We start from the raw sequence: 23,999 nt of genomic DNA, 5'->3' as shown, positions 1-23,999 counted from the left end.
TGATCAGACCTACCACCGTGGTGTCATCTGCAAATTTGATTATGGTGCTGGAGCCATAAACAGGAATGCAGTCATAGATGAATAGGGAGTGCAGAAGAGGGCTCAGTACGCAGCCCTGTGGCACTCCAGTGTTCAGGGTGATGACGGAGGAGGAGAGGTTATCTAACTTAACAGACTGAGGTCTGTTAATCAGAAAATCTAGAGTCCAGTTGCAGAGGGATGTGCTGATTCCAAGCTGGCTGAGCTTGGAGATCAGCTTGGAGGGGATTACAGTATTAAATGCAGAACTGAAATCAATGAACAGCATTCTCACATGTGTATTTTGACTGTCCAGGTTGGCGAGGGCAGAGTGAAGAGTAGAAATGGCATCCTCTGTTGACCTATTGCAGCGATAAAATTGAAATGGTTCTAGTGAAGCAGGGAGACAGTATTTTAAGTGGGATGCAACCCGCCTCTCAAAGCACTTTGCAATGATGGGGGGTGAGTGTGACAGGATGGACATCATTAGGGGCCGAGGCAGTGGAGTGCTTCGGTACTGGCACAATGGTGGAGGTTTTGAAGCTAGTGGGCACAGCTGTTTGGGCCAGGGACAGATTAAAATGTCAGTGAAGACCTCAGCCAGCTCCTCCACACAGGCTTTAAGCACATGACCAGGTATTCTGTCGGGGCCAGCTGCCTTCCGTGACTTCACCTTACACAAAGTGGAGCAAACATCTGAGGTGGAGAGTGTCAGAGGCAGTTCATTGGGTTGATGCTCAGCTTTGAGGGAAATCTCATTATTTTGATCAAAACGAGCATAAAAGTGATTGAGCTCATCAGGGAGGGAGGCAGAGTTGGAGGGAGGCACATAAGTTGGTGGTTTGTAGTCCATGATAGTTTGTATGCCTTGCCACATATGCCGGGGGTCAGAAGAATTGAATTGTTCTTCAATCCTCTGTTTGTGTGTGAGTTTGGCCTGGCAGATACCCTTCCTCAAGTTGGCTCTGGCTGAGCTTTAAGCCTCCCGGTCTCCAGACCTGAAGGCTGCATCTCTTGCTTTGAGCAGAAGGCGAACCTCTGTTCATCCAGGGCTTCAGATTGGGGAAAATGTTTATTTTTGGTGTGGTCACTCTGTCCACACACCTGTTGATGTGCTCCAAGAAAGAGTTGGTATAAGTGTCAATGTTGATCTGAGAGTTTGTGGTGGCCTGGGCAGCAAACTCACTCCAGTCTGTGTGCTGGAATTGATGTTGAAGAGTGGAGTCAGCACCTTCCAGCCAGATTTTAACAGTTCTTATTGTAGGTTTCACACATTTGATGACCGGGGTATACTTGGGGCGAAGAAACAAAGAGAGGTGGTCAGACTGACCCAGGTGGGGAAGGGATGTGACTTTGTAGGCATCAGTCACATTGGTATATACGTGTTCCTATGTTTTATGTCCCCTTGTAGTGCAGAAGTCATTTTGGTGAAAATTATGGAGAACAGATCTTAAAGTGCAGTGATTAAAGTCCCCAGCAACAACAACGGCCCCATCTGGGTGCAAGGTTTGTAATTTGATAATAGCAGCCCAAAGTTCTTTCATAGCCACATTAGTATTTGCGTCTGGTGGCACATGCACTGCAGCAGCAACAATGCAAGTAAACTCACGTGGTAGATTGAATGGCCTGCACTTGATAACCAGGAACTCCAGATCAGCAGATCAGTAGGTATCAACAATGACAGAGTCTGTGCACCATGATTTTGTTTACATAAATGCATACTCCACCACCTTTGTTTTTACCAGAGGTTGCTGCTACACTGTCAGCCCTGAAGAAAGAGCATCCATCCATATGCACCACGTTGTTTGGGACATCCTTACAGAGCCATATTTCAGTGAAGAACATAACATTGCAGTCCATAAACCATTTCTGTGTGTGGGTCCAGATCTTTAGTTCGTCCATCTTGTTCATCAGAGATTGTACATTGGCAAAGAAGATGCTGGGCAGAGCTGGTTGATGTGGGTTTTGCCTTAGCTTAGCAAGAAGCCCTCCACGCTTTCCTCTTCTGTTTTTGATTTCGACGCCGAACACTTCCGGTCAGTGCGAGTGACCCGCTTGTCTGCAGTGATCTCTGTAACTCCGGCGGGAGTTTGCCGAAGACTGTTTACTAAAGCTGTAGTTCGCAAACACGTGAATCGAATCGAACAAACACGAAGGAAATAACCAGGTAAATAAACACTATTTTCCGAAATCTGGTGAGACGCTGAGCCTTGCAATGTGTTCATGCCGCTCTTAAAATTTTCTTTGCCTCCATCTTGTCCTATATACCTTGTCCTATATTGTCCTTGTCCTATATGCACATGATGTCAGGTGCAGGTTTTCTTCAGTATCTTCCTTCCTTTTGGGGATTTAGCATATAGGTGACTGGAAACCTTAGAGGAAATCATGAAATGACATAAGCCAGATTCAAACTTATGTTGCTGTGTAAGCACCACTACAAACAAAGTATGTGCAGTTTGTGCCACATCTCTGGCACAAAGTATTCATATTACAGATTGCACATGACAAATACAGAAATTCTGTGGCAATGACCCAACTACTTGAAATACATAAGATCAACTGCTTTTCTGCTCAAGCATGACCTCGTAATAAAAATATTTATGGCAATAATTAAATGTGTGAAAATGTCTACTGATCCGTAAGAATGATGGCAGTATGAGCATCATGCAATACTTTAAACTTTCTTTGCTGTCCATGAAATCATGTTGTGTGACTGAGCCATTAGGCAGCCGTTTAAATGTCACATTCTGGCTGACTCCATTTAAACCAAGTAAATGAGTGGAGCACACATGAGAGACTGTGAAAGTCAGTAATAATCTCATGTGTGTGAGTGACATATATGTGACAAAAAAACATAGGAGAAAGACATGATAATCTAGAACATGATACACCGTTCAGAGAGGCAAATCTGGCACCTTCGTCTTCTGCATATCAACTATAAATGACCATCACACTGCATCCAAGCCAGGCGGCGTGCATATTGAGCAATAAATCATATGGTTTGGTTTCTATGTGTGTTGATTAGGGCAGCTGCAAACATTAACGTCTTGTATGCATAATTGTATCAGTTATCAAACATGATGTAATTGGCTGTGATTGTGTTACTACTGTACAGGATGCATTTTGCTCTCCGTGAGGCCAGTGGACACTAGACATTTGTTGCACTGTGGCTGGTTAGGGCAGTGGCAGACACATTTACAGCAAATATGTACAGCAGCATATGCTTGACAGGCTGTTGTAGACAACAGCTGTGTGAGTGTGTTCACCTTGTCGAGGTGGTGTGTGTGTGGTGGGCCCGTAGATGTTGTCAGAGGACAGAGAGCCCTTGAGCGAGCAGGGCTGCTGAGTCTGGACCAGCTCCAGTGGTTCTGACACGGGGCTCAGCGTGGCTGTGCTGGATCCCACTGAGCTGTTACCCAGAACCGAGCTCTTGACCGGAGACCCTGACACACTGGAGCACGTCTCCGCTACAGGAGAACACAGAGGTCGACAGTGACTTGCTAAGTGGATCCAACTTTCATATTGGTGGATTAAAGTTGAAAAGAATTTTGACAAATTAACATACAAAGTTGCACGGGTTGCACAAAAGTGGAGTAGACTGCATATCTGGAAATTGCATTATTTTTTACAATTATTACTATAATTACTTTGCCAAGCCAACACAATGAGCTACAATTTATGTTTCTACAGTATCTCATCCTAGAGCTTTCAAGCAATGACCACCAAACTTCAGACCTTCAGACTGTTCTGACTCAGACTGCTATCTCTTTTTTTTAAATGATCAAACTTATTTAACTGCCAGCTTTCAAACGTTTTTCTACAATTATTATTATTAGCAATGGTTGCTAAGGTAGAAATCACTATTAACACACACACACACTCATACCTAAAGTGAGGCAGTTGGATAACAAATTAATAATCTTAAAAGCTAAACTTGGAGATGAACCACTCTCTGCTGCGTTGGTGCTTCAGACATGAATAATTCCTCAAATCATGTGTCTTGTTGGGGAAAGCTGTACTATTACTTCAAGGAATCAAATGGACAATAACATGTGCACTGTGGTGCCAAGTTTTGCAGACCAAACATGTACATTTTCTTTAGATTAATTTTATTTAACAGAAGCCAGATTGCATTCTGTTGGCCTTGTTCATCGGGGGTCCCAGATATAGTGTTACCCTCCCCTTCTGGTACTCCGGCTCTCACAAACTCTCGCATACATACTAGAGCTGTTGCTTCGGTTGTTCCTAAGATGTTGCACCATGGGATTGAGCAGTCGGCTTCCCTTCAGCTTGTGTTTGGAGGCTCTGCGGCGACGGCCTGTAGGTGGCACCGCATGCAAGAAGCCCATGCTGGGAGGAACCGGCCGACCCAACCGAGAGTACAACTGCTCGATCTCTCCTCTCTGATGAGCCTGGAGCTCGGAGATCTCCTTCATGTGCCTGCAGACGTCAAACATTGGGTTACAAAATTGAATTGTTGTTGTTGTGTAGATAGATGGTTTGACCTACAGCCAATGTTTTTTTGTTTTCTTCCTTTGATTCAACCTGTCTGACAAAACATTTTATTCAGTGTATTAAGAAATTTTCACTTTGCATTGAGAAGATGTTTCAACATGACCAAACCATAAATGTCTTTTTTTAGTTTTTGGTCAAGTTACTTTTAATAGTCCAGTACAGTTTGAACTTGTACAGTTTTACTTTGAATAAAGTATTTTTTGGCCAGACACTTGTACTTTTAATTGAGTTTTCTCCCTATTAATTGAGTAACTGTACTTTCACTTGAGCATAATTGTAGTATTTTTAACCCTTGTGAATTGTGCACAAGACACAGACTGTATTAGGAAATGAAAGAGGATCAGTGGTGGTAAATGAGGCCTTTGTGAGGCAGTTTCTCCTGGAGTTATTTGATTTGATCAATGTTTCTTTACTCACTTCTCTCTCAGCTTCTGTAGTTCTCGTTTCATATCAGCGTCCTCAAACTCAGAGTCGTTATCACTGCTGATGTAAGCGGAGTGGGCGTGGCCACTAACAGAGTGGGCGTGTCCATTCACCAGAGGACACGGGGGTGAGTCGGAGCTTTGGACACTGCTGCTGTGGCCCGAGCGCCGGAGGAACGCCACTGCCCGCTTCATGAAGTCCCTGCCGCCTGACTCGGACGGGGCAGGAGCCAGAGACGAGGGCTTAGTGGACGGTGTCTCGCTCTGATCCTCCTCTCCGGAGTCTGAGGACAAGCACTGCACCATCCCGTCCGCTGACAGAGAGCTCTGAGCGCAAGGCAGTGTGGGTCTGGCCTCTGGAAACGAAGTAGTTGTGTCCTGAAAAAAAAAAAAAAAGAAAAGCTCTTAAATAGATCAATTCTCTGGTTTGGCAACCAAAATTATTTGTCCAAATAAGTGAAAAGACTGACCGAACAATTACAGGTGCATCTACAAAAAAGTTCTTTATTGTTTGTAATTTAAATAAAAACTCTCAAATTCTGATGGTTATGACTTATAGCTTAGGAAAATAAAAATTTCAGTATCTCAAAAAATTAGACAAGTTTCTCAATGATCAAAGAAATATTTAAAAAACAGAAATGTTCAAGATCTCCAAAGCAGGTTTAAGCACTCAATAGTTGGTTGGGCTCCATCTGTATGAATGATGCTTCAGTGTGACGTGGAGGCGATCAGTCTGTGACACTGCTGAGGTGTTACTGAAGCACACGTTGATTTGATAGCAGCCTTCAGCTCCCCTGTATTGTTTCCAGATGTTTCTTGTCTTCCTCTTCTCAAAACCCCATAGGTTCAGGTCAGGTGAGTTGGGTGGCCAATCAAGCACATAATATCATGGTCAGCAAACCACTTGGAAGTTATATTGGCACTGTGGGCAGGTGCTGAAGTCCTGCTGCAAAATGAAATCAGCATCTCCATAAAGCTGGTCAGCAAATGGAAGCATAAAGTGCTCCAGAATCTCCTGGTAGATGACTGCATTGAATCTGGACTTGATAAAACTCAATGGAGCAACACCAGCAAACGTCACACACCCAAATCACCTCTGACTTCAGAAACTTCACACTGGACTTTGGATTCTGTGCCTCTATAGTCTTCCTCCAGACTCCAGACCTTGATTTCCAAACCAAATGCTAAATTTACTTTCACTGTGGACCACTGAGCAACAGTCCAGTTATTTTCCTTCTTACCCCAGGTGAAATACTTCTGATGTTTTTTTTCTTCTGGTTCAGGTGTGGCATGGTTCTATGAATGTGACAGCTCTAGCTTTTTTCCTGAAGATGTCTGAGTGTGGTGACTCTTGATGCACTGACTCCAGCTTCACTCCACTCCTTGTGAAGCTCTCCCAAGTTCTTGAATCGGCTTTTCCTCACAATCTTCCCAAGGCTGTGGTCATCCCTGCTGCTTCTGCACCTCTTCCTACCACACTTTTTCCTTCCAGTCAACTTTCTATGAATATATTTTGATACAGCACTCTGTGAACAGCAGCTCTTTCAGCAATGACCTTCCGTGGCTTACTCTCCTGTCAAGTCAGTAGTCTAATTAAAATGAGTTAAATTAAAATATATTATAAATATAAATATAAAAAAATAAGACCTTTTCCATGATTTTTTTGTCATTGTCACAAAAATTATGATAACTTTTCATAACACATTTAACTTTTGTTGCACAGAAAAATGAGTCCTTAAGAGGGGCGTTTTCCCCACTCTGCACTATAATGTGTGCTAGAATGTTAAAAAACATTTTTCTTTTTCCAAAGAAAACTCAATGACAGAAGACAATACAGTAAAAAGCACATTTGGGGTATTTAATTTAATGGTGAAAAAAAAACATGAAAACCCGTCTTCGGTGCATCCCTAATATGTAAGGTTATATTAGTGATGCAGTAGATCTTGTGCAAACACCATGAGTAGTATGCCATCTGAGACAAACCTGATATAAGTCCGGAGGTGCTGAGTAACGGTTGTTTCGTGACTTTGATGTGGATCTGTGTCCGTTCTCGATTACAGGAAGAGCTGCAGATTCAAGATCAATCACATGATCTCCTCCATCGTGAGAAGAAACATCTGAATCTGTCGGCTCAATCTGCAGCACACAAACACACAACACTGTCAAACTGTGACCAGTCGTTTCAGAGAAGCATATTTATAACTCTCACACACACACACACACTGATAACCTGGCAGTGGCTCTTGGGTGTGTGTGTAGCAGAAGAGTCTTTTCTGGTCAGAAGTCTTTTGAAGGCTGATCAACGTTTGGGAAAAAAGAAAGAAAGGCACAACAATAACAGTTGTCAATAGTGACAATTTCTTGTAGTCTGCAGTACGTCTACATATTTAGAGTCTAGAGACGTTTTTCCACCGTCGAGCCATCGTTTCATTCGGTGCTGAATTACAGGCACAGAATGGTTCCTAATCACAGAAACATAACTGGAACCATTCACTAACATGTTTAGATCCATTTGGCCCGACACAGGAAAGAGTAGCTGAGATTAGCACACACACACACACACACACACACTTACGGGTGACAGCAGAATCACTCAAGGTCCCGAGACTGTCAGATCTCTCTGGAATCTGCGGCTACAAAAATAAGAAAACCTGAGAAATACGGTATAACAAAACATTTTCCTACAGAATTAACATGGACAATCTCTCTTCAGAAAAGAACAGGAATGAAACCAGTTGACAGCTGTACAGTTTGCTTGCTCATTTCTACACTTCTGGGGTCTCCTTTATACAACTCTCCCTAGATTTAATCCTAAAAGTGTACGTACGCACAAATGCTAGAGTTTTTGTACACCAAACCGTTCAAAAATCCCTTTATAAATCTCAGTCAGGAGATGTTTGAGGGAGAAGACCAGATTTGTACAGAAAGATATCATCAAAGCAGACGATATAGACCGCTCCACCCAATCCAGCAGTCCGCCACAATATCGGCACGTGCATTACTGATTGTTGTTCTCCCCAAAAATATTTTCTCAAAACAAGGGATCTGCAGTTTAGTTTGAAGATGAATTACTCCTCGCTGTCATTAAAACACAATGTTCATAAACGAGACCCCTAGTGCTTGTTTACTACAGAGAATCATGGTTAACAGGGTTCCCAATTTGACACAAAATTTACTTTCATTCATTGAATAACAGGATTGATGTACAAATCTTCTCAGATTTCTCCTGTTTTATGCAGACTACCTGTTGGTTTCAGTATTCAGTACAGTAACATACTTCATTACATTCAAAGCTCTCAATACATCTCAGACCCATGCACTTCGCTCCTCTGAATCTGGCCTATTACAAGTTCCTGGGCACTAACTAGTGTTTGGGAATGTTGAATGATTGTAAAGCATCCTTGCACTCTATAATATAAACAGTATTATTATTATTAATATTATTATGAAACCTCAGGTCTAGAGTTGATGGTCAAAACTGTTTTTTATACAGAACTGGTTTCATTAAAAATACGAAAGATTTATTCAGAATTTCATGTGAATGAATGGTGATCTATGAATGAACTGCTTTCAGGAGACTGTTCTGTAGATAAACCCTGAAAGAAATGAGATTATTCAGTTAAATAACTGAACTGACTGGAGTGCAGTTACTTACCACTCACATAAGAATCAAAATAAACTAAAAATGCATTACCAAAAAAAAAAAAAAAAAAGATTTAACAAAACCTCCTTTACGAAAATGAACCAAGGTTTTAATATAGTAAAAGATCAGTAACCATTTTTTTTTTTTTTTTTTTTTGGTATATTGATTCCCATTAGTATAATCACAGTTTAACTACAAATACCATGGTTAAACTCAGGGGTGTCCAAACTTTTTTATTTTGAAGGGGGTCAGATTTGATGATGTGGACACACCAGATGCTTCTCCCTATAATATAAGGTCAATATCAAAGGAGTAGACGTGAGATATGGCTGTATATGGGAACGGCTGTGATTCGGCCGTAGGTACCCCTCTTTTGTGCAGAACTACGCCCTTTCACCAAGCACTCACAGTTTAACAGCTGAGCCCAATCCTCCGTCACTAATTATAAAACACCATATTGGAACTTGTAACAAAGGACCATTAAATTACAGAAATAAACTGATGGTGCGGAAACTCATTCATGAGATCCTCATGTATAATACAGCAGTACTAGAATACTGAGAAAAGCTGATGATGCAGAGCCGTTGTTAACTGAGAAGATGCGCCACAAAACGCTGAAAATGAAGTGGATTTGCGCATCTTCTCAGTTAACAACGGCTCTGTGTAGTAACAGCTGCTCTATGTGAAATCACGCACCTGATGGAATTAACCGCTGATTAGAGAACCGGCTTTACTGACGAGATGCGCATAACGATCGGTCGATCATGATCGGAGCAGCCCTAGTTTTTATGACAGCGGGTGAATACAGATAGGTGAATTGTGTGAAAAATACTGTTTGTTTTACACATGAAACATGAACACATGTTATATTGCACACTGTAAACACAATCAAATATTCAAAAAAGCGCGTAAAACGGGACCTTTAAACATTTAATTTGCACTATAAATTTTATATATTACACAGCATTATTAATCTAAAGGGGATGTTTAGTGGAGATGGTGGTTTCACAGGGGGATGCTTTTTGTCATTTTTTTTCCACCGGGGGAAGTTACATAAACATGGTGAGGTTTTGTCACAACTTACTCTGGAACAAATAACAGATTAATGAGACCACTATAGAGACACCGGAGCCAGTGGTAAACTCCAGAAGTTCTGGCTGAGGTGAGGCGCTCTCTTTGTGAGTTTATGAGCGATGAACGCCTGCTGACCTCCTTGAGCTCACATCTCAGAAAACATCAAAGCTAAATTTCAAATAGACATTATCTTTATTAACAAACCGCATATTTGTAGTCCAAACAAGTAAATTATCGCCTAAAAAGCTCTTAAAACTACATTTGTTTACACAAATCAATGTTATTCTTAAATAAAAGTGGGTTTGAGTGTCCGCCATGACACTCACTGTGAGAAATACAGCAAGGGGAGTGACACAAACAGTGATGCATTCGGAGGAGCTCTGTTATCACTCTAATATCACAGTCTTATCAGCCAATCAGATGGAAGGACCAAAAAGAACTGTTGTGTGTGTGTGTGTGTGCGTGTATATGCATATACACACATATATATATATATATATATATAAAAATTCAACATTAGAACTTTACGGTTGAAATTTAGCTCAGTAGCATTCATTTTGCTTGTAAATGATACCAGACTTTGAGTAAAGTTAGTCTGTAGCTAATTCAATTGAATGTGTATGATTTGGAAAGGCACACGTTAATAAAAGGTCTAATAGCTGAAAATGCATATTAGAACAAAAAACAAACCTGATGTAAAAAAAAAAAAAAAAAAAAACTGCCTTTAGTACTCAGGGACAGGATAGCATTAAACCACACATCTGGGGAAAAGTTAAAAAACAATTCTGCTGCATTAAAGGCTGTGAGGCGTTTCAAATTACTAATTATTAATTAATTAAACCATGGTTAATTTTTTCATTAGGTCTGCGAGCTCATATTGTTTGTAAACACAAACAATACTTCCTAGCCATCATCAAGAATCGGCTAAAAACACATCTCTTCTATCTTTATTTAAATTTAACTCTAGCATTCTCCATTCTCCAATTCCATTCTTTAAAAAATGGCCTCTTACACTAATTTTCGCTATTCTTTTTCTATTCTGTTTTCTTTTTAGTATTTAAAAAAAACAAAACCTTGCTATGTGTAGCCTACTGTGTTAGGTTAACTGAGACTTGTCATAACACTTGCATATCATTGCTCTTTTGTTGTTTGTGCTTCTTTTGACCTCATTTGTATGTCACTTTGGATAAAAGAGTCTGCTAAATGACTAAATGTTTATGTGAATGAATACAATGAGGATTGACTTTACCAGTTTTTCTGCTTTCCTCGCAGCACCATCGCTGCCCTGGCTGTCGGACAGCGGCGGTGATCCTGGCGGCTCAGAGGCGGAGCTCGTGGTTTGCGAAGGGTGGTATTCTTGGTACAAAAGATTTCTCAGTTTCTCATCCAGAGTCTTTATCGTTCTGTCTGCAAACTCCAGTCTGGGCGGCCCTTCCCCATCCGATTCGCCTGGCTGCAGGGATGGTGCATTCTGGGGCTGATGGGTGGGGCTCTGGGGCTGATGGGTGGAGCTCTGAGGCTGATGGGTGGGGCTCTGAGGCTGATGGGTGGAGCTCTGAGGCTGATGGGTGGGGCTCTGAGGCTGTGGTTGGCTGCTGCTGACCGAAGCCTGTGGAGTGGGCGTGGCAAAGGGCTGAAGCAGCACCACGGGTGGGGTCTGGGTAGGGCTGATGGGCGGCTCCACACCGGGGCTTCTGTCGTAAGTGACTTGCTGCTGAGGGACCTCTGCCACTTCCTGAGCAGAGACGTCCAGTGAAACTGGAGGCACAATGGGGCAGCATGGGATATCAGGAACCACAGCCGAGCAGGCAGTCTGAGGGCCCTCGGCCGACAGAGCAGCCTCAGAGAGGGACGCCTGTGACATCGATGGCCGTTTCTGCAGAGGTTTTGCTCTGGCTGTGTTCACATCCTGCGTTTGAGATGTAGAGGAGCTCTCTGGGTCTGAAGACACACAAATATAGTGTGAGATGATCATTTGTTAGCATGTTTAGTAGGGATGTATGATATTATCAACATTGGGGTATCACTATAGCAAAGCTGTATCAATATTATCATGATCACATGACGATACAAAAAGATAGGTCTTCGGGGCAAAAAGTGTAATTCTTTAAATATATTTAATCTTGATTTAATTTTATATAATTTTATTTATTGTATTTATTTTAATTTAATATTTATATAATCTTAATTTAATCTTAGATTTAATCGACATACGATAGCGGCATGTCCTCTCGCTCCCGACAGAACAGTTTTCATGTTTTTTGTCTTGTGAGTCGCAGTGTTTTTGTATGTCTTCATCAGGTCTTATTGTCTTTAAGCATGCATATAGCCATGAGTTTCTTTTGGATGTCAGCAGAACCACATTTTTAGAGTTGGGGGACCTCGGTCTGCTCCGGAGGCCTACTCCATCACCGACCCCCACTACTGCATCTCGCCCACAGTGGAGGCGCCACAAGCAGCGTGACAGGAAGCAGTAGAGGGGTAAGCGAGGAGGTATCCAGGCTAGGCTAACAGCTAACCCACACAAGCCATCTATCCCCACCATAGTACTGGCTAACGTAAACTCTTTAGACAATAAACTGGACTACATTCGATAACTACATTCAATTCAGAGGACAGTAAGAGACTGTTGTGTTCATGGAAACTAGGCTCAGCAACAGTGTTCCAGACGGCGCTATTCAGCTCGACCGGCTGAGGTGCTATCGAGTGGACAGAGCTCTCGTTGCGGGAGGAAAAACCCGCGGCGGCGGGCTTTGTGGTGCCGTGATGCTGTTGTGATCTGCAAACACTGCTCACCCCTGGTGGAGTTAATGATTATTAAGTGCCGGCCGTTCTATCTCCCGAGGGAATTTACTGCCATACTGCTCATTTCGGTTTACATTCCCCCGATCAACTGCAATAGGGACTACGCACTTAATGAACTGTACCAGCACATCAGTGAGCAGCAGACAGCACACCCTGATGCTTTTCTCATCATAGCTGGGGATTTCAACCACGCAGACTTAAAGAGTGTGTTTCCAAAAATACACCAACACATTAACTTTCCAAATTGAGGTAATAACATTTTATACTTTGTTTTTATACTTAGCTTACAAAGCCCTCCCCCTCCCCCACCTCGGAGCTTCAGACCACATCACTGTCATGTCAAGTCAAGTCAAATCAAGTCAAGTCTGCTTTATTGTCAATTCCTTCATTTGTACAGTACATACATACGTAGAATCTAAATTGCGTTACTCTCAGAGTACCTGCTGAATGAGGTAGTGAGCAGACCAATGCTGCACAAAGTGACTGGTGCATCTCATCGTATATTAGTGGGGGGAGGGTGGAAGGACCTGGGGATGTGGGATCTGGGGGGGGGGGGGGGGGGGGGTTCATAGTTCAGTGGTGCCTGGGGCAGAAAAGGGATGGGGTGGGGCAAGTTCGGGAAGGAGTTCAGCTTCATGACAACATGGTGGATGAAGCTGTCCTTCAGTCTGCTGGTCCTGGCCTGGAGACTCCGCAGTCTCCTCCCTGATGGCAGCAGGCTGAAGAAGCTGTGTGATGGGTGAGTGGGATCACCTGTGATGCAGAGGGCTTTGCGAGTGAGATGGGTTCCGAAATGTCCTGGAGGGAGGGTAGAGAGACATACCAATGATCTTCTCAGCTGCTCTCACTATGCGTTGCAGAGTCTTTCGGCAGGACGCGTTGCAGGCGGCATACCACACAGTGATGCAGCTCGACAGGATGCTCTCGATGATGCCTCTGTAGAAGGTGTACATGATGGGGACCGGGGCTCTGGCTCTTCACAGTTTAAGGAAGAAGTATAGACTGCTGTGATTTCTGGGCCAGTGCTGCGGTGTTTTCAGTCCAGGAGAAGTCCTCTGTGATGTGCACACCCAGGAACTTGGTGCTGCTCACTCTATCCAGTCGCACCGTTGATGGTCAGAGGAACGTGCTGAGCGTGTGCTCTCCTGAAGTCTACAACAATCTCCTTCGTCTTCTCCACATTCAGAGAGAGATTGTTGTCACTGCACCACTTGGCCAGGCGGCTCACCTCACTCCTGTAGTTTGTCTCATCTTTGTTGCTAATGAGACCCACCACAGTCGTGTCATCCGCAAACTTAATGAAGAGGTTGGACCTGTGTGACGGTGTGCAGTCATGGGTCAGCAGAGTGAAGAGAAGGGGGCTCAGCACACATCCTTGGGGGGCCCCAGTGTTCAGTGCGATGGTGCTGGATGTGTTGCTGCCAACCCGTACTGCCTGATGTCTTCCAGTCAGAAAGTCCAACAGCGAGTTGCACTGCAAAGTGTTGAGCCCCAGCTGGAACAGTTTGTAAATGAGCTGTTGAGAGATGATTGTGTTGAATGCTGAACTGAAGTCTATTCTGACATATGAGTCCTTTTTATCCAGATGGGTGAGTGCTGAGTGGACAGCAGTGGCGATGGCATCATTGGTCGACCGGTTGGACCGATATGCAAACTGGAAGGGGTCCAGAGAGGGGGGACGACTTGATGTAGTGCCTAACTAGCCTTTCAAAGCACTTCATGAGGATGGGATTAAGTGCAACATGACGGTAGTCATTGAAGCAGGATGGAGATGGCTTCTTCAGGACTGGGATGATGTTGGTAGTTTTGTGGGAACAACAGCCTGACTAAGTATGTTGTTGAAAATGTGCAGCAGAACTCACTGATGTCTTCACAGACAGTCTCTCAGTACACACCCAGGGATGTTGTCAGGACCCGGAGCTTTGCGTGCATTGATCCTGCTGAAGGATCTCCTCAGGCTGTCTGGGGTCAGCGTCATCACCTGGTCACCGGGAGGAGGTTGAGTCTTCTGTGCAGTGGTGCTGTTTTGTTGCTCAAAGCGAATGAAGAAGGTGATCTTGCTGTCCACAGGTCCGTAGTGGGGGCTTGTAGTCCGTAATGTACTGTATCCCATGCCACAGGTTCCTAGTGTCTCTGCTGTCTCTGAATTGATGGGCTATCCTCCTGGAGTGCTGTCTCTTAGCCTCTCTGATGCCGCGGGACAGGTTGGCCCTAGCTGTCCTAAGGCCAACATCATCTCCAGCTCTGAATGTAGTGTTCCACATTTTCAAGAGTCTGTGGACCTCCCCGGTCATCCACGGCTTCTGGTTGGCCCGGACAGTGATGGTTTTTGTGACTGTTACGTCATCGATACACTTGTAGCACAGACACTCGGAGCCTGTGGCAGGAGATACAGACCATTACAGACAACAAGCCCCCACCACGGACCTGTGAAAGCAAGATCTCTCTGCTGAAAGAGCTGAACACCTTTTTCGCTTGCTTTGAGCAACAAAACAGCACCACTGCACAGAAGACTCCACCTCCTCCCGGCGACCAGGTGATGACGCTGACCCCAGACAGTGTGAGGAGATCCTTCAGCAGGATCAATGCACGCAAAGCTCAGTGTGTACTGAAAGACTGTGTAGCAGAACTCACTGATGTTTTCACAGACATTTTCAACATCTAAGTCAGGCTGTTGTTCCCACATTTCAAAGCTACCACCATCATTATTGTATAGTTGTATCTTATATTTTATATTTGATCTAGACTTTTAGGCTCTACTGGTAGTGTTATCTGTATGCACCAAGGGTCTGTACTGTACAACTATGATTCATGCATGTACTGTACATGTGTAGGAATTGACAATAAAGCAGACTTGACTTGATCTTCTTATTCTAACATAAAAGGTCTTTAAATTTGTGTTTTGGGCCATTATGCTTTGAAAGTGAAGTGAAATTGAAAGTTGTGACGTTTGCCAAGTATGGTAACATACTCTGAATTGGTGCTCTGCATTTAACCCATCCAAGTGCACACACAGCAGTGAGAAGTGAACACACACCCGGAGCAGTGGGCAGTTATAGATCCAGCACCCAGGGAGTAACCGGGGGTTCAGTGCCTTGCTCAAGGGCACTTCAGTCATGAGTATTGAGGGAGGAAGAGAGCAATGTTCATTCACTCCCTCCACCTACAACTCCTGCCAGCACTGAGACTTGTAACTAGTCCAAGTCTCTAACCATTAAGCCACAGCTACCCCTTGACACACTATCCGTCAAACTAACTCAAACCAAAAGTACAATATGCTTGATCCCTTCACCAAGTCTGTTTTTGCTACATGTTTCTATGTGAAGCACACACTTGGTTCAGGTGATCAGTTTCTTGAGCCGGTGTTTTTTCACATCTCAGATTGGCTTCGTTCACACTGATTAAATGCAGTCCACTCCTTTATTGCAACTCCTTTTTTGTCTAAAATAAAAGTGCAGCATAAATTAATGACAGCTAGCGGTTTAAATGGGTAACATTACTGGAGTTCAAATTCACAATATCTCTTTCAAGTGTAGAAATTAGGAAAGAAGTATTGTAATTTCCTTACTGTAAAGCAAAAAGTAAATATCTATGATATATATATATTTTACAATATAAAAGTCTTATTAGGAACATGGGTTGGACGTCTTAATTTTGAACTCTCTAAGTGCATTAAATAGAATTTGTATTTTTTTTTTAATATTGCAATAAATATTGTAATGTGAGATTTTGATATCATTAAATGCGTAATGCTTAGCATTAGTTCATGTGTGCTGAATTACTTGTGGTGGCCTCTTCTCCATCTGGCGCGGCCATCTCCGCCACAGGACAGATGATGAACCAGCGCTTTCCGGTGTGAAGCACTGCAAGACAAGACAGACAGAGTTCATGCTCATTCTACAGCAGTTACAGAGATATGACGTGTCAGAGTCTTACCGTTCTGTTTATAGATGAGCTGGTCAGACTGTGTGTGCTCCAGTTTTGACCCCTGAGTACAGAGGACAACAAATTCAGTTTGAAATGAAAATGAAACGCTTCACCTTTACATTACAACAGAGCTAAAACACAGCAGGGTTTGATTTCATTTTCCTCTTAACCACTAGATGGCACAAAATTCCCCACAGAACTTTCCTAAACATTAGTGTTTCACTATATGCAAGGAAATATAGTGGAGTTGAAACACAAAGCAACATAAAGTTGTTCTTTAACATAGTTATTTAAAGTAGTTCTGCGTTTATTTGATCAAATATATTGTGTTTTAAAGAGGACATCAGATGCCATTTTCACAAGTTGATGTGATTCTTTAGGATCTTAATGAAAAGTCTGTAACATAATTTGGTTAAAATTTCTCAATAGTAGAGTAATACAACACCCTTTTCACCCTGTCAAACACAGCTCTGTTCACAGTGACCTGTTTATTGCATGTTGCTTTAAATGTTAATTAGCTCTGCTGACTCCGCCCTCTCTTCCAAGCCGCTCTCTGAGAGACTGTTTACTTCAGCTACATTCATCGTGAAACTTGCTAATTAGCACATTATTAGGAAAGGTGATTTGCAAAGATTTATTAAAGCACCTTACACTCACTTCTGTAGGTGAAGCTGGATCCTGAACGATTCACGGAAACATAGACATATTTATGTAGATTGAGGGCGTGTTCCCTTCAGAAACTACAGTAATCTACTGTGACTTCAGCGCCTCAGATGTTAGGAGTAAATGATGACTGCTTTGTTCATTATTACATCCAGTAAAAAAAGAATGACTTATGGGGATAAAAAAAAAAAGCACTGGATGGATTTTTATCATTATAGGGTGGATGTGTACACACACTGCTAACACACATTTATGTTCAAACGCCATGTAAAAGTGAAATTTGCATTAATGTCCCTTTAATGTTTTAATGATTTATGTGGCAAATGAGAATCAATACAATCAGCGAATATATTTTGAGACAACGTTCTCAGAAGAAAGGAGTTGACTCTGAATCATTGAAACAAGTCATTTTTAAAACGGATCCCAAGCGTTTCATGGCTGCAAAATGCTTTCCAGAGTTTGGAAAAATGTATTTTTTGGGGGAGTTGTTTGGGAGTCGTTGAGAAATTAAGGTAAAAATAAATGCATATTATAAAAAATGAAAGTGTTTTTTGCATGCATGTCAACCTGTTTTTGAGGACTCCCAAAGCCAAAATATTTACCTTTCATAGGCCAATAACAAAAAGTGCACTCTAAATGTATTCTGAGTTTGTCACGCCACGGAAAAATGTGTTAACAACCCAGCCAAATTTGAATAAATAACATTAGTAAATAACATTTAGTGTCTGCACTGAAACCACGCCCACTCGCGGGAAAGATGGGATCTCTCTCAACTACCAAATACTTCTACAACCTTCACACTTATTTTTAAGTTCTTCATTTGAATAAATATTTAGACATGATTAAACGAGAAATTAAAAAAGTTAACTTAAATCCTTTTTTTTATGATACGCACATAATTTCACACAATGAATGCAAGCAAATATTGAATTTAAAATGGAGCTAAAAAAAAGTATATTAACAGTATATATACACATTAATTGATAATGAATCGAGATCGAAAGCCCTGTTATTTTCTGCAATCATGCACTATGGCTCAAGGTGTGACTTCAGCTCCCATGTCTGCTGTGTGTCCATCCTCAAGAACATGATAACATCTAAAGCGTGTGTATTAAGCGATCAGTGGGGCTGACCTGCGGGCCGGAGTCTGCTGTGACCGGCGTCTGACGGAGCAGGGAGGTCTGGACGGAGGCCTTCTCACCCTCAGCGTCCTCGTTCAGAATTTCCTCCGCTTTATCCATGATCTCTTTCAGCTGCTCGATGAACATCTCCCTCTCCAGCAACAGAATAAACTCATTCTCAACCTGGAGGAACATCAGCAAGAACCAGCACTTTGAGCCCACTCATCTCTCCAGAACAACCTCTGCGAGTTGAGAGAAAGTAGAGGTGAAGATCTCACCATATATGTGGCAATCTCCTCTGGAGCATCTCCATCCAGGTCAAACTTAAACGTCACCATCTTATGGTTATGGGTCTCCAGCTGACACTCCACCATCTTGTCTCCGGTGTTACACACCTTAACACAGTCCCAGAGAATATAACAACAGGAAAAGAAAGAAAAGAAACCCTTTATGCCTCTGAAAGAACCGTGTCAACACCAACAGAAACGTTCCTAATTATATTAATGATGTCCAAACCGGCACTCGTGTCCAGTGAAGCACTCAAACAATCAGAAGCTTCACCGATCACTTGGTTTTGGACAGCTAGCATCTAAACATCGTGTCTGGACACTCCTCTTCTTCTGGGACTCACTTTGATCATGGTGAGTTTGGGTCTGTTGATCTTGTCTTGGCGGGAGCGCGTGCGGGACGTTTTGCGGTTGGGTTTTCTCACTCGTGACTCACTGCGAGCTCTGCCGGAGCCCTCGTTCCCATCGCTCATCTCTTTACCGGACGTGGCATCGGAGTTTATACTGTCATACGTGGACCCAACTGCTGCTGTCTGTTTATCAGGAACATGAGCCTAAAGTGCACAGAAGACCACGAGTTTAACAGCAATGGCACACGACTCCAATATCAAAATATGTAAATATGCAAGGATTATTTCTGCATATTTACATATTATAAAGTCTTGGCCGAGAGTAATCTGAGGGTTTCAGGTTCCTCTAGTTAAGAGAATGCTCACCTGGTTTATCTCTCTCACTCAAATATTATGTAAATATTCAGATGCACCCCAAGAGTTCAGATGCAAAAGCCTCAAAGTGCTGTCTGTAATTTTCTTCTAAAATTAGCATTTTTCTCAGACGCCTGTGTAGGTTCAGTAATTTCACTTTAATGGTAATGAATAGGTCCTTTTCAACCTTTCAATCCATTAAAGTAAAATAACTGAACATAAACATAGGAACCTCATTTTAGAACAACATTTCAGACTTGACTTTGAGGCTTTTGCATCTGAACTCTTCATATGTATATTTTTATTTACATAATGCACATATCTGTATGGTAATCTTCTGTTCCATTCATGACGCATTGTTATTATGTTTTTCTTATTTAAATGTTCTTTCTGTTCTCATGTCATGTGTATGTATGAGCTCCTAAAATAACACAAATGATTTGTGTGTTTGCACACACTTGGTGATTAAAGCCAATTCTGATTCTGAACATGAAATGTGAAAACACCCCACTCGTGATCACATGGTCATAAACAGCAATAATACTTCCTTCACTGTCCAGTGTAAAGACTGTCCACATCAGTAAAGGTGTTTGGAGGTGGTCGCTGTATAATGGGCTCATGTGAAGAAGGGCTTCACCTCGGAGCAGACTTCAGTGGGAGCTGCTCCAGATCCGCTGGTGCCGTGCTGCAGCGCTGGGGTCACACTGCTCAGGCTGGGGCCGGCTCCTGACTGCGGGACACTGGAGCTCGTCAGGTGCGTCATCATCTGAGAAACACTGACGTGATCGGAGCTACTGGACGAGTTCTGGTCCACGTGGACCGTCTGGGAATGACTGGTCAAGACTCCCTGAAAAATGTAAGATTTATTTAAATGCATGAATAGGTAAGACTTATTCAATTTCAATTCAATTTCAAATTTATAATAAAAACTACGACATCTGGGTAAACATTCTTAAAATTTTAATTTGAATATTAATACTGAATTACAGGGATGTCCCGATCCGATCAAGCATCGGCTGTCACTCCAGTGTCATACAGTAGGTGGCAGCGTGCACCTTTAGGAGGGTTTGAGACGCTCAGCCACCAACAAAACCAAAATAAGAAGAAATGTGTGGGCAACACACAAGCTGCAGTGATGTCTGTTCTAGTGCATTACACACGTTTGAGCTTCCCTTCCCAGTGTATTTGATGCACAATTTTGTAACCATCTCTCATTGCTATGAGCTGCATCTTGTCTTGAATTTGACTGATAGACTGGCATTCTGACACATCATGCTTCCTAATCTTTTGTTGTAATTATTCTGTTTATTGTACATATAAAATACAAGATGTTTATATCCTCAGTCCTGTATTCATAATTGTGATGACACAATCTATTTCCAATGGTTAAAACTGTAACGTTTACATCTTCCAAAGTCTTTATATAGTGGGTGCATAGAGTATGTGCATCTTATTATATGTACATACATATATTAATTTTACTGTCTGCGCAACTCTGTATAAATTTGATTGATTTGAACAACTTTAATGTACTTGAATTGTGCACCAAACACTTTTGCAAGCATCGGATCAGGACCATTAGCAGATACTCAGTATTCAATGACTCAGATCGGAGGCACAAAAACACCTGAGCAGGACATCACTACCGAATTAGTATGGGGTTAATGTTTCCTCTGAAAACCATTGTGACTGTGATTGTGAGCAAGCATTCAACATTCTAATTTTAGAGCAAACTATCACTTTAAGACACTGACATGCCCTACCTGAGTGGGCGGAGCTTGTGTAGTGGGAGGGACTCCGACACACATAGAGGCGGGGTTTGGAGAGGGGTGGAGACTTTGGTGCACTGTGGGCGTGGCCTGACTGTGGGAATGTTGGGAGAGAGTGGCCATAGTGTTTATGGCGGGCTGCTGGTACTGGTGAATCGTGGGAACTGGAGGCGTGAACACTGGAGCAGCACAGGGTGGAGCAGGACATTGTGTGGGTATAGGAGAGCTGGAGGACAGGTGGGGGTACTGGGTTAGTGCAGAGATCTCCATCTGTGAGCATGACACTGGGGAGATGTCGGGCTGTGTCGGGACAGGCAGACTGAGGGAGGACTGCACAGAGGGAAGGCAGGCGGGGTACGGCTCACATCCAGGAAGAGGAAGAGCTGAGTTAATGGAAGGAAACTGGAGGAGGAGACAAAAGTGCATTGTAGCATGGGAAGAATAACCACCCTCAAGAACAGAAGAGCTTAACGCAGGTTTAAAATGGCCACTTTGTACATTGGACTGTTTACACAAAACTACACAAATCACCAGGGATGCACCAGATTAGATTTTTGTCGATATGCTGATATTTGTCAAATCACTTTGTCCAATAGTTGATGCCGATATATGTTTTTATGATATTTGTTCTTCTATTTGTTGACCAAGTCTCTCCTGTGTGGAGATTATGAACAAATTATTTTAGTTTTGAACAAAGAACGTATTATTTTAATGAGAGTACATTTAATGCTTTAAAAATAATTAATAAAATCAATCTCTGTTGTGTTTTGTTCTCAAAAGCATGACAACTTCTCAGAAAATGATTGTATCATGATGCCAATCTTTCATGTGGACTGACGAAAATCGTGCAATGTATGCCGGGCTTTAAGGAGTCCTATGCTTTTTAACATATACATTTACTTTTAGTGTGTTATACTGCTGTTTGTGCTTGAAAAAGATCTGCAATGTTACAAAGCACAAAGTTCACTCCAGTGGAAATCATAGTGCTAGGAGGGTCCATGTAAAAAGGATGAAAAACAAGCATACCTGTGGGACAGGTGGTGCCGGTCCTGTGTGGCTCAGCTGCACAGGAGCAGTTTGCTGCATGTTTGAGATGTCTCGGAGTTGCCCATCTGTTGTGGCAGTGGCAGTGAGTTGCTGCAGATGTTGTAACACAGGTGTTTGTCGAGTCTGTGCAGATGCTGGCACGATATGCTGCATGCTGGAGGCTCCGCTCTGAAAACTCTGATCTGCAGGCAGCGCTGCTTCTGTTTTAGATGGGAGACTGTGTGCAGCTGCGACCGCAGTGAGCTGCATGGGTGGAAAGGTCTGTGCATTTGCTAGCTCTGCCCCGGCAGGATGGTAACTCGGACCCATGCCACTCTGCGGCACAGAGACTGGCTGATGTGATGCTGCAGTTTGGAGCATGTAGGCCTGTGTGTTCAGCTCTGCAGTCTGACCTGTAGGTGCCAGCTGCTGTGGATTCATGGTTTGCGGTGCGGTCGAGACACCCTGCAGAAGCACCAGCGGCAGGGGACCAGACAGATTCTGTCCGGCGGCCAGCGCGGGGGTCTCTGAGGAGACAGAAGGGAACGGCTGCATGTGTTGAGCTGCAGCAGCTGCGACCTGGCTGTGGACTCTCAGAACAGAAGACTGCAGAGGAGGAAACAAACTAATGAGAACCAATACACTTCTATTCCATAAATCACATTATAGGCCAGATTTACTGAACAGGGCAAATTCACGTTAGACCACAATCCCACAAGAGTACCAATGGGAATGGAAAGTTCTGCTGTTCTGATCTTCTGACAATGCACACATGAGAGAACACAACTCATCTAGATAATGGCCAATGCAATCTACCAAGAGCAGTGCAAACTAACGTAGGGTTGATAAGTAGGTGCAGGTAATCCACTCACACCACAGGCTCAAAATGAAGCATGCTTTTTTGGGGTGTTAAGTAATGGTGCAAATACCTGTAAACTGACTAGTGCAAACCTTACTACATGTTACATGTGGTGTCCCTCAGGGTTCAACTTTGGCACTGTTACTGTTTTGGTCCTATATTTAGGAAATATGGTGTGTCATATCCATAGACTGTATAAAACATGGACGTAGTCCCCATGACATCACCGCAGGTTTCTGAAGAGCAATTTGGAAGGCCAAAGTGGGAGGAGCCGGCCTTTGAAATTGGTGAAAGAAGTGGGTGGAGCTGGTTGCTGAAAACACACCCACAAAGCTTACCAGTGGTGACAGCAGCAGCAATCCACCTGTCACTCAAGTGGCCACACACCTAATTATCCAGACCAAAACCACTTGTAAAAGCACTGTACCAGGCTGTAAAAAATTCTGCTGTAAAGTTGGGCATTTTAACATGTGGGGTCTATAGGACTGTCTCTCTTTTGGAGCTAAATGCAGTTAGATTACTCAGATTACACTGACCAGTCATCTTCTTCGGGTACCCAGATCTAGACTGCAAAGCAGGGGTGACAGAGCTATTGCAGTAGTTGGACCCAACTTAACAGATAACTTGCCATTATCAGAAAATTGTCACAGTGTCGGAGTTTAAAAGTCTTTTAAAAACCTATTTGTATTCTTGTGCTTTCAATGTCCTGTGAATGTCTATGGGTGATGGACCAACACAATTCTGTACAGCTCTTTGGTCAACCAAGGTTGTTTTAAATGCGCTTTATAAATACATTAAACTGGAAACGTACTAAATCCAACTAAATGAATACTCTGCTCCTTTTGTGTCTGAAAGGGAAACACCTACAACAAATGCATTAAATGCAATAAGATCGGCCACAAAATAGCTTTGTCCACGGCTTTTCATAAAGTTTTCAGCTGCAGGTCTTTAGTAGTTTCTGAAAGCCAAAAGATGGTTTGTGTTGCCACAAACTGTTGGTAAATCTGGCCCATTCTTTAGTATGTTGGATTGTTAAATAAAACAGCACACGTCAACAGCTGCTACAATGAGTAATAGCAGGCATACAGATCACACACAACCAGGTTAAGTGAATAAAAACAAATGATTCATAAAGAAGGTTAGCAGCATGACATCAGGCACATCAT

The 23,999-nt window shown here is 42.8% G+C and overlaps 1 protein-coding gene across 7 annotated transcripts in view; it reads right to left on the bottom strand.

Moving 5' to 3' along the window:
* The window catches only part of LOC113107899 (serine/threonine-protein kinase WNK2), a 69,572-nt gene that overhangs the window by 22,232 nt on the left and 23,341 nt on the right, over positions 1-23,999 (bottom strand). For 6 of the 7 annotated variants that reach the window (XM_026270727.1, XM_026270726.1, XM_026270729.1 and 3 more), the window contains 15 exons: positions 21,975-22,580; positions 20,943-21,350; positions 19,817-20,026; positions 18,820-19,029; positions 18,467-18,583; positions 18,201-18,371; positions 16,414-16,465; positions 16,260-16,340; positions 10,922-11,613; positions 7,531-7,588; positions 7,186-7,250; positions 6,939-7,091; positions 4,951-5,333; positions 4,241-4,458; positions 3,285-3,485 (listed from right to left, as the gene is read on the bottom strand). In XM_026270727.1, coding sequence (XP_026126512.1) covers positions 3,285-3,485; positions 4,241-4,458; positions 4,951-5,333; positions 6,939-7,091; positions 7,186-7,250; positions 7,531-7,588; positions 10,922-11,613; positions 16,260-16,340; positions 16,414-16,465; positions 18,201-18,371; positions 18,467-18,583; positions 18,820-19,029; positions 19,817-20,026; positions 20,943-21,350; positions 21,975-22,580 — 3,625 coding nt within the window. Of the gene's footprint in view, positions 1-2,286; positions 2,391-3,284; positions 3,486-4,240; positions 4,459-4,950; positions 5,334-6,938; positions 7,092-7,185; positions 7,251-7,530; positions 7,589-10,921; positions 11,614-16,259; positions 16,341-16,413; positions 16,466-18,200; positions 18,372-18,466; positions 18,584-18,819; positions 19,030-19,816; positions 20,027-20,942; positions 21,351-21,974; positions 22,581-23,999 lie in introns of all 7 variants that reach the window. The other variant, XR_003292723.1, reaches the window with a different exon arrangement.

The sequence above is a fragment of the Carassius auratus genome, chromosome 8, assembly GCF_003368295.1.
Source record: "Carassius auratus strain Wakin chromosome 8, ASM336829v1, whole genome shotgun sequence".
Taxonomy (NCBI): Eukaryota; Metazoa; Chordata; class Actinopteri; order Cypriniformes; family Cyprinidae; genus Carassius; species Carassius auratus.
Note: the sequence above shows the minus strand (reverse complement) of the source record. Positions and strands in the feature narration are given on the sequence as shown.